At 35.4% G+C, this 12,972-nt stretch overlaps 1 protein-coding gene across 4 annotated transcripts in view; it reads right to left on the bottom strand.

The window, feature by feature from the left end:
- LOC107667379 (cyclin-G-associated kinase-like) overlaps positions 1-2,674 on the bottom strand; it is a 52,918-nt gene extending 50,244 nt beyond the window's left edge. For all 4 annotated transcript variants that reach the window (XM_016459062.1, XM_016459036.1, XM_016459053.1 and 1 more), the window contains exon 1: positions 2,324-2,674. In XM_016459062.1, coding sequence (XP_016314548.1) covers positions 2,324-2,468 — 145 coding nt within the window. In that variant the 5' untranslated portion in view covers positions 2,469-2,674. The remainder of the gene's footprint in view (positions 1-2,323) is intronic.
- Between the last annotated feature and the right edge of the window lie 10,298 nt (positions 2,675-12,972).

The raw sequence follows: 12,972 nt of genomic DNA, 5'->3' as shown, positions 1-12,972 counted from the left end.
AGCTGATGGCAGGGGGCGGTGGATATTTGTGGCGGTCAATGTGGATATTGTGGATGAGTTCTTCTGTGTCATCACGTTCTATTAGTTCTACAGCTTCAGTTTCGGAACTTTCACGCTTAGTAACACATACAGCTGTTCCCTCACCACAGTGCAACAGTGAAAAGGGACCCCTTTCAAACAGTGTCGTGTTCTGAACGTTGTTTAAGCGACATACACTGGTATTGTGGTATTTAAAAAATGCATATCATAACAAAAATAAACACCGGTATTCGGTATGAACCGGTATACCGCCCAGCACTAGTACAGCTATTTGCAAGAATCAAAGAATTCTGGATTCCACAAAAATATTAAACAACGTAACTGTTATCAACATTGATAATGATAAGAAATATTTCTTGAGCAGCAAATCAGCATATTAGAATGATTTCTGAAGGATCATGTGACACTGAAGACTGGAGTAATGATGCAGTTTCAGTACTATTGTAAATTGCTACAATACTAATATGTGATTATAATAATATGACAATTTACAGTACTAATTAGCGTTAATATGTATGGAAGCCCATTTCTAATATGGAATAAAAAAAAAAAGGTTATGGCAATTTTTTAATCTCACAATTCTGACTTTTTTCCTCATAATTCTGAGTATCACACAATTTTTTTTTTTATTATTTTGTGGTGGAAACAATTGCAAGATGTAAACTCAGAATTCAGAGAAAAAAAAGGTCAGAACTGTGAGTTAGAAACTCAGAATTCTGGCTTTTTTGACACAACGTCAGAATTTTGAAATAAAATTCACAATTACTTTTATATTTTTATTCCATGGGCTTCCATAAATTCCATAAATATGTGATACCATGGTACTACCACAGTACATTTTATAAGGAATTAAACAACATACCAGTGGTACCAGTGGTTCTGGGGTCCGTTCTTCATACCTCGCTTGATACATCTGAGATGATTTGAAAGATGACAGATCTTCTAATCGTGATAACTGATCTCTGGCTAATTTGGTTCTTCAAATTAATTTACGGATTTGATTAAAATATCTGGATTAAGTTGTCTAAGATTACTGCGCGTTTCTCGTGTTCCCTGTAAAGGGCAGAAGTATCGATACTAGAAACCACGATCAGCAATGCAGTGATTGGCTGGCGGCAAGACAGCAACGTAATGACAACATATAATTAAAAAAGACACCTGACGAAAAAAAACTTAACAAATTTCTTGACCTTTATAAGGAAACAGCCAAGTAAACAAAACTACATAAATGTTATAATAGATCAATGAAATGTGCACTGCTTTTATTTTATTTTATTTATTTATTAATTTTTTAGGCTACATGATTCCCAATTATTTATATTCACGATTTCTAGTATTTGTACAGGCTTTATATTTTTTATTTCAATGTTGTAATTAGCAATTCATGTAATTTTATCTTTGAAGCAGATTTGTTATGTGACAGCTTTAACTGGCTGTGTCTATAGTATTATAGATTACACAACATTATAATATTATTTTCAAATTTTTTTTTAAATGAATGTTAATTTAATTTATTGTCCCCAGATTAGTAGGGTACTCTTGTAATAGAGTATCAATGGCTGGGATAGACTTTAAATATCAATTCCACTTAAAAAGATGCAATCTAATCCTGTTTACATTAAATAAACCTGCTCGGGAGCAGGTTTAATCTTACAGACCTGTTGCTATGACAACAAGTGCAGGATGAGCTTTGAAGAACCAAACAATCCAAGATCATGCCAAATCATCAACAATCAAATCCAGCTAACTGAGTTAGCGACGTACGAAGAACGGGCCCCTGGTACCGGTACCATCATGTTTTTTTGTTTGTTTTTTTACACATACCATGTAAATACCATGGTGTATGAATACATTCTGTACACAAGCGCATTTGAATACATTAAGATCAGTTCTAACATACAGATGAACTTATGGAATATGAACTATATTAACGTGACTATTCATATTCAGTCACGGAATATAACAATATACATATACATACATACATATACCTGAATGCCTCGAGAACATACAGATGAACATTTAAAATATATGAGTTCATGTCAGGTGTATCATAGCCAAGTGACTTGCTAACAACTTAGCCAGCTAGTTTAAGTCCATTGTCATTAAACTATAATCACAAATATTCACATATATACTAAACCTAGTGTTTATATATGTGAATGAGAATATATTACGGACATTTTACCGTCAAATTTAGAGCTGTTTTAAATAAAATACATGTTGGTATCATACGCAGGGGTTAGCATGACTAGCCTTATGCTATTTTGAATGGATCTTTTACCTTCCGCGATGATTCGTTTGATCCGGAGCTTCAGATCGCCGAGCTCTACCACCTGCCCGACGAAGTCGTTCTGATCCCGGCTGGCGGCGGCACCGGATCCGCCGGGCCCGGCCAGGAAATCGAGCGCTGACTGGAACAGGGACATTCTGTCCCTCTTTTTCTGTTGCGCCTATTAACCGGAACCGGCACCGGATGGGAGAACAAGTGCACTAACTCAACTGATGGCGCAACTAGATAATAGAGCGTTAATTTGGATTTGAACGTCTCTATTCTAGTGTGAAAACATCCCGAGTAACGTACAGGTTCCGATCGACCTGCTCTCTCTCTCTCGGTATTTCCGCAAGGTGCTGACGTTGGGCGGTGACGTCACGCACACACACACACACACACACACACACACGCGCGAGTTGCTTTCAAACTCTGCTCTGGTTTGGCAGGTCTTTCTGTCCGTCAGATCTGGAACGTAGCAGGTGACTAAGGTGATTGGAAGTCACTGAATTCTATGCATCCATCAAAGCAGTGGCGTCTGGGTGCATAGGCGGTCGTTGTGATTTTGCCAAGTAAGACATGTTCCTGGATCAACATCTTTTGTTGATCCTGGATCAACATTACTGTCCAAGAATACAGACTTAACCCAATCCCTACCCCTAAACCTAACCTTACCCATAATTTATTCCTAAAATCAGAGGGAAATGATAGCTGATTAACAAGGGTGTAGAAGCACCTAATCCTGATTGTAAGCCTAAAACTGACATTTCCTGAAAAGTTATCTCTCAATTCTGATTGGTTGATTGGAATGATGTTCCAGGATCAACAAGGATGTTGATCCAGGAACATGTACTTGGTGAAATCACTCTCACCGTGCATAGGCGGAGGGTGAACCAACTCCAGGGTAGGCCTAAGGCTAAAAGCAGCCAAATTTATTAAACATCATGTAGGCAAAAAAAAAAAAGTTTAATAGGACTGAATTTGTATTTAACGTGATTACAATTTAATAAAAACATTAGAAATTTATAATTATATAATGTTTCCTTTCCACTGTTATTCAAACAGCGAATAAATTATATATAGGAAGTGACATTATCACGAACATCGATCTATCGCGAATTTAAGCACTCTCAAAAACAAAACTATCGTTATAAACACTGAAGCTGTATACACTGTTAAATGAATCTCTTACTTACATTGTACGTCCATCTGCGCTTTGTTGTTTATGATGAGAGAATTCGCAAGAGTCCAGAATTCAGTCAGCGAAGCGCTATTTCAACGATGACTCATTGAACGCTTCTGATTGGCCATTGCATTCCTAAACTCAACAGATATGTGTGTGATTGGTTAAAATGCACAACACTGTAAAATCGCCTAAAATTAAATATGGTGCAACATGAGCAGATCTTAATTTAATGCCGCAATCGACACTGTCTATTCATATTCACTTTGTTAGCAACAGACGTAATAGATTTAATTTGTTTGTGCAGGGGCATTTTTGTCCAATTTAGTGGCATTTTTGCCCCAAGTCCCCGTGGCCGGGGAAAGGCTAAGCCTTCCCCAGCCTTACACACGCTCCGCCTATGTGTGCAGCAGGGTATGCAGGTGCATATGGGCCCGGGTAGATTGGGGGCCCGCCGAGCCGAGGGGAACTTTTAATTGAAACGAGGAAATGAATTTCTCTGCAATTTCCATTGTCTGACAGCTTATCAGAATTCTCAGCCCGAGTCTTTTTTCTTTCTCTCTCTCTTCCCCATTACACAGCTGCTGCTGCAGCCATTAAAATAGTTGGAAATGTTCGGAATATTTTAGGTTTGTTAAATTCAGGTTTTTGTTTTTTAAAGGAACGACCAAGCGGCCAGCGGCAGACAGTGAGTTGAATATATGTTTGATCAATTTAGCCTTCTCAAATCAACACGACGACTTGCCTAAAATAATATAACACTTTGTGCATTTCACAGTATTAATTTAAACATTTAACCTAGATAAATGTGCGCTGTTATGCGCATATCCAATCGTTTGTGCGGAGAGTGGAAGCTGAATCGCGCTTGGCAGGATATGGGAGGCGCCAGCGCGATAACTTGCATTTTTTTTTAATAACAGTGGAATCTTAAAAAAATATATATGCCGTCATTTTTGCTCATAAAGGTAAGAGTAGGCCTATACCTCATTCGGGAACTGCAAAGTCTACTTTTATTTGTGTGCTCTCACAATATCAACAAAACCTTGTGCTTTTGTAAAATAAGGAAAACAAACGCTTTCTGATGCGCTTTCTGTTGTCTCTGTCTTGAGCAGGAGCGCCTCACAATGATGAACTGAAACTCAGCTAATACTTGCCTTAACGACATGATAAATATACAGTATCTATATAATGCTTTAAATTACTATTTTAAAACGAAATAATTCAAATCAAAAAACAAAAACTCTTTCATTATGTAATCCGTAAAGATGCATTTCTCTCTAAAGGCACGTCCAATGAGGAGATGGCGAGTCAGGTTTGTCAAATTCATATTTGTGACACTGACTCAGAAAACACTAGTTTATTAACAAAAAATTTAAATATCCCCTTACTATTTTTTACTTTTTTGTTAGTTTTTTTATTTATTTTGTTTGTTTTTTGGGTTTGCATTCAGTAGCTTCAAATAGCCTACGACAGCATTTTAGTGCCACGTTGAAAAATAACTAGCCTAAATAAATACGATTAACGTCATAATATTTTAAGAATTAAGTCAAAATTACATAATAAAATCATGTTATATTGCGTGAAGTTAATGTGAAAATTCCGCCTATAGGCTACTCTGCCAAAAAAAAGAAAAAGAAAAAAAAGTCTGTGGCATCCGTCATTCTTCACATTTAACATAAAAAAACAGCAATAAAATGTAGACTTATTGACATTTTTTAAAACTCTGATTGATCGATTTCACGAGACATTTGTTTGTATTAAATTGTTCTGATTTTTTTTCATGCATTCAAATTTTCATGTTTATTTCGTGCTGCAAATATTAAAGAGGAAAATATCATTGATTCATATGCCGCTTGAACTGATGCAAATGATCTCACTACAGATTAAAGAGCGTAAAAACACATTTATTGTTTGTATTTTATCATAAAATTAACAGAAGGCTGAGACTTTGTTGTAACAAAGCACAAAGCTGCGATTATTGGGTGGCTTGCGTGCTACAAATAATGAATGGACTTGAACATTTTAAATATAATTTCCAAGCATTTAGCCTATAACGTAAAACAGCTTGTGAATAGTCACGATTCACGTAATGTTATTTACTTCAGAAAATCAACAATAGGGCCCAAGGTAAGTTAACCGAGTTGAAGCCCATAACGTTCGAGGGGCCCGTACAAATGTTTTTGCATATGGGCCCGGGGCTGACTTGCTACGCCACTGCATCAAAGTCTATGAATAATTGACGAATAAATCTCAAAAGTATAGGCTATGTCTAAAATACTGTGGCAGTACCATAGTACAGTGATGATGGCATCAGATGGTAATATGGAAATTAATGTACCATGGTTTTTACATGGATATACCATAGTGCATGTAGGGTCCCATACCCAAAAACATTCCATTTGGTACTATACCCTTACAAAAAAGTAGGCTAATGTGGCGGATGGTAAAGTTATGGTACCATCACATGGTAATACTTGGTACTTTAAATATGCCGTGGTATTTACTGTACAGTGTCCAAAATACAATGGTAAAGTACCATGGTACTTTTGATGTGTTGTTAAAAATGAATATAATACAAGCATAAATGTTCGAAAACAATACAGACTATATACAGACTATATATGATATGTACAAGCAACATACACTGTATCAAACAATATATTTATACCATATACAACAGTTACTTACAGTCAGGTGTACCAAACAATCACTAAGCAAAGAAGAATTAAAAATCTAGCCTAGGTGTGTGCGATGTTGACAACAAATGATATATCTGTATTTTCTGGGATTTTATCGATAATGATTGATAATCAGATGATATTTTGCTGAGTGTGTTGAGCTTCAGGATTGCCATGGACAGACTGTCATGTTTTTCAGAGATGCAAAACAGTGCTGTGGCTGTGTTTGGAACCATTTTTGTTGGCGAAATAGAGGAAAAAATAGTCAATGTGGTGTCTAAAACGTAAGTCTCTTAATATTAACTTCTTGATTATTGAACTGTTGTATAAAATCAATATCACATTTGTGATTTTTGCGAGAAAAAAATGTCACTCTTGGTGTGATATTGATCAACTATATGAAATGATATAAATGTATACATTTTCTGCCCCATATCTGCATTTTATTATACTGAATCATGCAGTGAAAGAACACACTCTAAATGAGCATTCAGTCTAGCTAGTGTTTAAGCACTATAACTCCTCTTATAATCAATAAAGCTGCCCATACACGGTATGATAAATGAATCTTTAACTTACATCGTTCGTACATCTGCAATTTGTTGCTTATGATGAGGGAATTCGCGAGTTTCAGTCTGAACAAAACTCTGGGGTTTTAGCGATGACTAGTTTGAATGCCTCTGATTGGCTACTGCATTCCTTAGCTCAACAGAATCGTGTGTGATTGGTTATAATGAGCAACGCTGTAAAAACGCGTAAAAATAAAATATGTAACATAAGCAGGTCTAAATTTAATACAGCAATCGAAATTTCATTTTAAGTGTTAAAGTTTTATTGAAAAACCAAGTATATATTTTTTGGGTGTTATGGGGGGTCCCTTAATGCTTATGGGAGGTCCCCATAGATTTAATTCCCTCTCAAATGGGAACTCTACGCTGCGTTCCCCAGAGGGCACTATGGGGAATGCTTCCGGCATGACTGGTGTCTGAAGCATGAGTCTAAACACGACAATGAACTTGACATTGGCAGGCGGCAACCTATGACATCACAACTGGTGAGGCCCAGAGTATGAAAGAAAGAACACACTTTCTAAATTTTGCGGAGCTAGTGCTTGCCATAGTTTGCCTGTTTAGACACACACTGAAACAAGCGGTCTCCTGAAGACAAGAAAGAGGGTGACGCATTTTACAGGTGCCCTTTTATACTCTCAGCCGCACCAGTTGTGACGTCATAGGCTGCCGCCTGCCAATGTCATGTTCATTGTCATGTTTAGACTCATGCTTTAGACACTGTTCATGCCGGAGGCATTCCCGATAGCACCCACTGGGGGACCCAGTGTCTAGTTCCCCTTCTCAGGGAACCATGGTTACATGCGTAGCCTGAGACGTTTTCTTAATTTTATGCAAAATATAATTCTATATAATTTTCTACTCTATATAAATACATAACGTCCGAAATTAAATGACCTTATTTAACAATTAACCTCTGGCACAAATTAGAAAGTAAATTAGTGAAGTGTTGATTGCAATCTGAAACATTATGAAAAATAATATTGTGTGTGCATAAAGCAATATTTCTTCTATTTTGTTCAATACACTCAACATGAAGCAAAAATACTTAGTGGATTGAAACATTAACTTTTATTTTTTTTTTCCTAAAAAAGGATCAAATATACAGTTGATATAATTTAATATGCATATTGCTACATGCAAAGCAACTAGACAGTTTGATCAGAAAGCTATGATAAAATGGTTAAAGTAGCTGCGGGAGAAGCCCAGGAGATTACAGTGCTCTTATACGTCTCTTAATAACAACAGTATAGAGAGAAGACATACATTCATCAATTGAACTTTGAGGGACCTAAGATGTGACTCTAAAGCAAAGTGGTGCAATTCAGGGCCTGTATTTACAAAACATCTCAAAGTGCACAACACTGCTCCAGGATCAGATCTTCCCATTTCAGTCACAATATAAAACAACACAAATGACTTTGAGATGCACTTTGTCAATATGGCCTGTTTGGAGTAAGCAATTCATTACCAGACAATGCAGCTGTTTTTTTTTTCTGATCGAGTCAGCTATATGAAATTGAATCTGTACATATTACAAATCATGTTAGAAAAAGAATGCTTTAACCTGCAGTTACAAATGCATAAATAATGTTTTGATATTTTAATCTTAAAATGTTGAATACTGATATTTCAAATGATTTAAAAAATATATAAAAAGGTACTTTAAAATGTGAAATTAAAACCGCCAGTAGGTGGCAGCAAGTCACTGTTAAGTGAGTCATTGCGATTGAACCGAATCATTCAAACAGTTGATTCATTCAGGAACGAAACACTGTCATGTTTTTCAGAGATGCAAAACAGTGCTGTGGCTGTGTTTGGAACCATTTTTGTTGGCGAAATAGAGGAAAAAATAGTCAATGTGGTGTCTAAAACGTAAGTCTCTTAATATTAACTTCTTGATTATTGAACTGTTGTATAAAATCAATATCACATTTGTGATTTTTGCGAGAAAAAAATGTCACTCTTGGTGTGATATTGATCAACTATATGAAATGATATAAATGTATACATTTTCTGCCCCATATCTGCATTTTATTATACTGAATCATGCAGTGAAAGAACACACTCTAAATGAGCATTCAGTCTAGCTAGTGTTTAAGCACTATAACTCCTCTTATAATCAATAAAGCTGCCCATACACGGTATGATAAATGAATCTTTAACTTACATCGTTCGTACATCTGCAATTTGTTGCTTATGATGAGGGAATTCGCGAGTTTCAGTCTGAACAAAACTCTGGGGTTTTAGCGATGACTAGTTTGAATGCCTCTGATTGGCTACTGCATTCCTTAGCTCAACAGAATCGTGTGTGATTGGTTATAATGAGCAACGCTGTAAAAACGCGTAAAAATAAAATATGTAACATAAGCAGGTCTAAATTTAATACAGCAATCGAAATTTCATTTTAAGTGTTAAAGTTTTATTGAAAAACCAAGTATATATTTTTTGGGTGTTATGGGGGGTCCCTTAATGCTTATGGGAGGTCCCCATAGATTTAATTCCCTCTCAAATGGGAACTCTACGCTGCGTTCCCCAGAGGGCACTATGGGGAATGCTTCCGGCATGACTGGTGTCTGAAGCATGAGTCTAAACACGACAATGAACTTGACATTGGCAGGCGGCAACCTATGACATCACAACTGGTGAGGCCCAGAGTATGAAAGAAAGAACACACTTTCTAAATTTTGCGGAGCTAGTGCTTGCCATAGTTTGCCTGTTTAGACACACACTGAAACAAGCGGTCTCCTGAAGACAAGAAAGAGGGTGACGCATTTTACAGGTGCCCTTTTATACTCTCAGCCGCACCAGTTGTGACGTCATAGGCTGCCGCCTGCCAATGTCATGTTCATTGTCATGTTTAGACTCATGCTTTAGACACTGTTCATGCCGGAGGCATTCCCGATAGCACCCACTGGGGGACCCAGTGTCTAGTTCCCCTTCTCAGGGAACCATGGTTACATGCGTAGCCTGAGACGTTTTCTTAATTTTATGCAAAATATAATTCTATATAATTTTCTACTCTATATAAATACATAACGTCCGAAATTAAATGACCTTATTTAACAATTAACCTCTGGCACAAATTAGAAAGTAAATTAGTGAAGTGTTGATTGCAATCTGAAACATTATGAAAAATAATATTGTGTGTGCATAAAGCAATATTTCTTCTATTTTGTTCAATACACTCAACATGAAGCAAAAATACTTAGTGGATTGAAACATTAACTTTTATTTTTTTTTTCCTAAAAAAGGATCAAATATACAGTTGATATAATTTAATATGCATATTGCTACATGCAAAGCAACTAGACAGTTTGATCAGAAAGCTATGATAAAATGGTTAAAGTAGCTGCGGGAGAAGCCCAGGAGATTACAGTGCTCTTATACGTCTCTTAATAACAACAGTATAGAGAGAAGACATACATTCATCAATTGAACTTTGAGGGACCTAAGATGTGACTCTAAAGCAAAGTGGTGCAATTCAGGGCCTGTATTTACAAAACATCTCAAAGTGCACAACACTGCTCCAGGATCAGATCTTCCCATTTCAGTCACAATATAAAACAACACAAATGACTTTGAGATGCACTTTGTCAATATGGCCTGTTTGGAGTAAGCAATTCATTACCAGACAATGCAGCTGTTTTTTTTTTCTGATCGAGTCAGCTATATGAAATTGAATCTGTACATATTACAAATCATGTTAGAAACAATGTATTTGCATAAAACAAGTGTTTTATAATTATAAAAGGACATTCTGGGTCATCGGCAAAGCATCATATTAATTTAAACAATACTCTGCTGATTGAATGGAGCACATCACTGATTAGTGGACATGCATGTCAATGACACAAGTAATTAAGTAATTGAATAATCTAACTCCATCTGCTCAATGCTGCTCCAACACCATCCAATTATTAAAAAAAAAAGCCCACCTGATACACAACAGTCCACAATGCAATGCGAGGTAGTGAAACACAGATACAGTTCACACTTTCATATCATGTTTAAAATATTTATATACTTATGGAGTGTAGAATGTGGTTGCATACTCCTTGCCACAGAGAGGATTGTGAAACAGTTCTTTGTGGTATCGAGGGCTTGATAGAAAAAGGAAGAAAAAACGGCTGATAAAGATCTGAAGAGCAAGAACAGAATGTACTGTAGCACAGACCGGATTCTGCAGCAAAGCGGATGAGAAGGAGAGAATATAGACCGCTTTCTTGCTTTGGAACATTAATTGAAACTCACAAAACCTGTCAATAACATGTCACCCCACAGCCAGAAGAAAAAATGTAATTATATTGAATGAAGCCTATTTTAGGACCATTGTTATTTATTTAGAATTATAATCCTCCCCTCTAATTCTCCCCAACCATAATGGAAAAAATAGTATAATATTTATTTAAATTGTAAAGTATCTGCTGTATTTCCCTAAATGTATGCTTATTTTTAAATGTACAATTATTGTATTAAAGCAATTTTTTTTTAAATAATATTGTATAAAATCACTGTACAGTAATAGAGAAACATGGAAATAATCATGACATATAACATTTATGGTCCTAAAAATGAAGGCTTAATTTTCTTAATTTTTTTGAAAATTAGAATTAATTCTTTATATAATATATATATATATATATATATAATAGATAGATAGATATAGATAGATAGATAGATAGATATAAACTATTTTAATTATATATATTTTCTTTTGACTTGGGGTGAAATGTGAGATTCGCCAGATTCTGTATGAATGAGATATTAAGTGATTTGGGTATCTGTGCTTGATACAGATTTGATTATTGTGGTAGTGTTAAGCCACAAATAAAGACATTCACAATGATTCAAGAAGAGACAAAAAGGAGAACAAGCTCCAAAAACATCAATGTGTTTTGTGCAACAACATGTTTTTTTTTTCCCATTTTGTTTTTGTAATGCATTTACTGAAAAATGACAAATAGCATAACATCAACTATTTATGGTGTCAGATTTGGAAGCTGTTAGTTTAAAAGTAGTATTTCCACAGCTAATGAAGCCATGAAACACAGGTTAAATGTGTTAAAGCAGATAGAAAGAATGAATTCACAGGTTAAAACAAATTCATTATAAAATATGACAATTGAGGCATAAAAACGTATTGCCTATAATTCTAGCTATTGCTGGTTTGGTTTGGTGAATATTACTCTTTGGTCAGTTAAACTGTAAACCTCTAGAATCCAAGATGACACGACTCGCTGTGTTGATGTAAAAATGTAGTTCTATGGTCTATATTATTTGGCTTTCTAATACACAAAACATAGAGAAACCTGTGTATTACTACAACTGAACAAACAATCCAAAAGTGTGTGTGTGTGTGTGTGAGTGTACGTGTGCAGCCAGACTAAAAACTATCTGAATCTGTTAGATGTTTAACACCGTATCTACACCAGACACCTGCGACAAAACTAAATTCCTCCGGTCATAATCAACGGAGTTGTCTACACTGTGTGCACCTGATGTGGACGCCCGCGTCTCCATTTCATATCTAAAATGAAGTGATTTTATTAAAAAATATCATTTGCTCAATTTCTTTGTTATAAATTGTATTCTTTACAGGTTTAAATAAATTCTGACCGTTATATCAAAAGCCAGCTCATGATGTTTCTGATCTGACAATCATTTTAATCATTTTTTATTTTTATCCATATGCACATGCAGTTGTAGGAACACGGACATATGTAAAATTTATTATAAATTTAATCAAACGCAAAATCAATTCTATAATGGATTTCTATAGAAAACAAATTTTCAAGTGATTTGTCATTTTGCTAATCGCTTAAGTTCAGCCTTCTATACTAATTTTAATGATTTTTTGATTTCTAACAACATGCATGTGCAGTTGTAGGAATACAAACATATGTAATATTAACAACAAAGTTAATCGTATGCAAAATACATTTTTCTAATGGATATCTGTAGAAAAAGATTTTTAAAAAATGTTATAGTCATTTGAATAATCGCTGAAGTCTAGCCGTCTGGTCTGACTTATTAATTTAAATCATTTTATGTCATGTCTAACCATAAGCATATGCAGTTGTACGAATACGAACACACATCAAATTATCAAATCAATCACATGCAAAATCAATTTAATGCATTTCTGTTAAAAATAAAGATGTTTTTTGTCTGATCGATTGTCATTTTAGTAATCGTCGATTACTGAAGTCTAGCCTCGAGCTTCCTGCT

Source organism: Sinocyclocheilus anshuiensis, unplaced genomic scaffold (genome assembly GCF_001515605.1).
Source record: "Sinocyclocheilus anshuiensis isolate Anshui unplaced genomic scaffold, SAMN03320099.WGS_v1.1 scaffold373, whole genome shotgun sequence".
NCBI classification, from domain to species: Eukaryota; Metazoa; Chordata; class Actinopteri; order Cypriniformes; family Cyprinidae; genus Sinocyclocheilus; species Sinocyclocheilus anshuiensis.
Note: the sequence above shows the minus strand (reverse complement) of the source record. Positions and strands in the feature narration are given on the sequence as shown.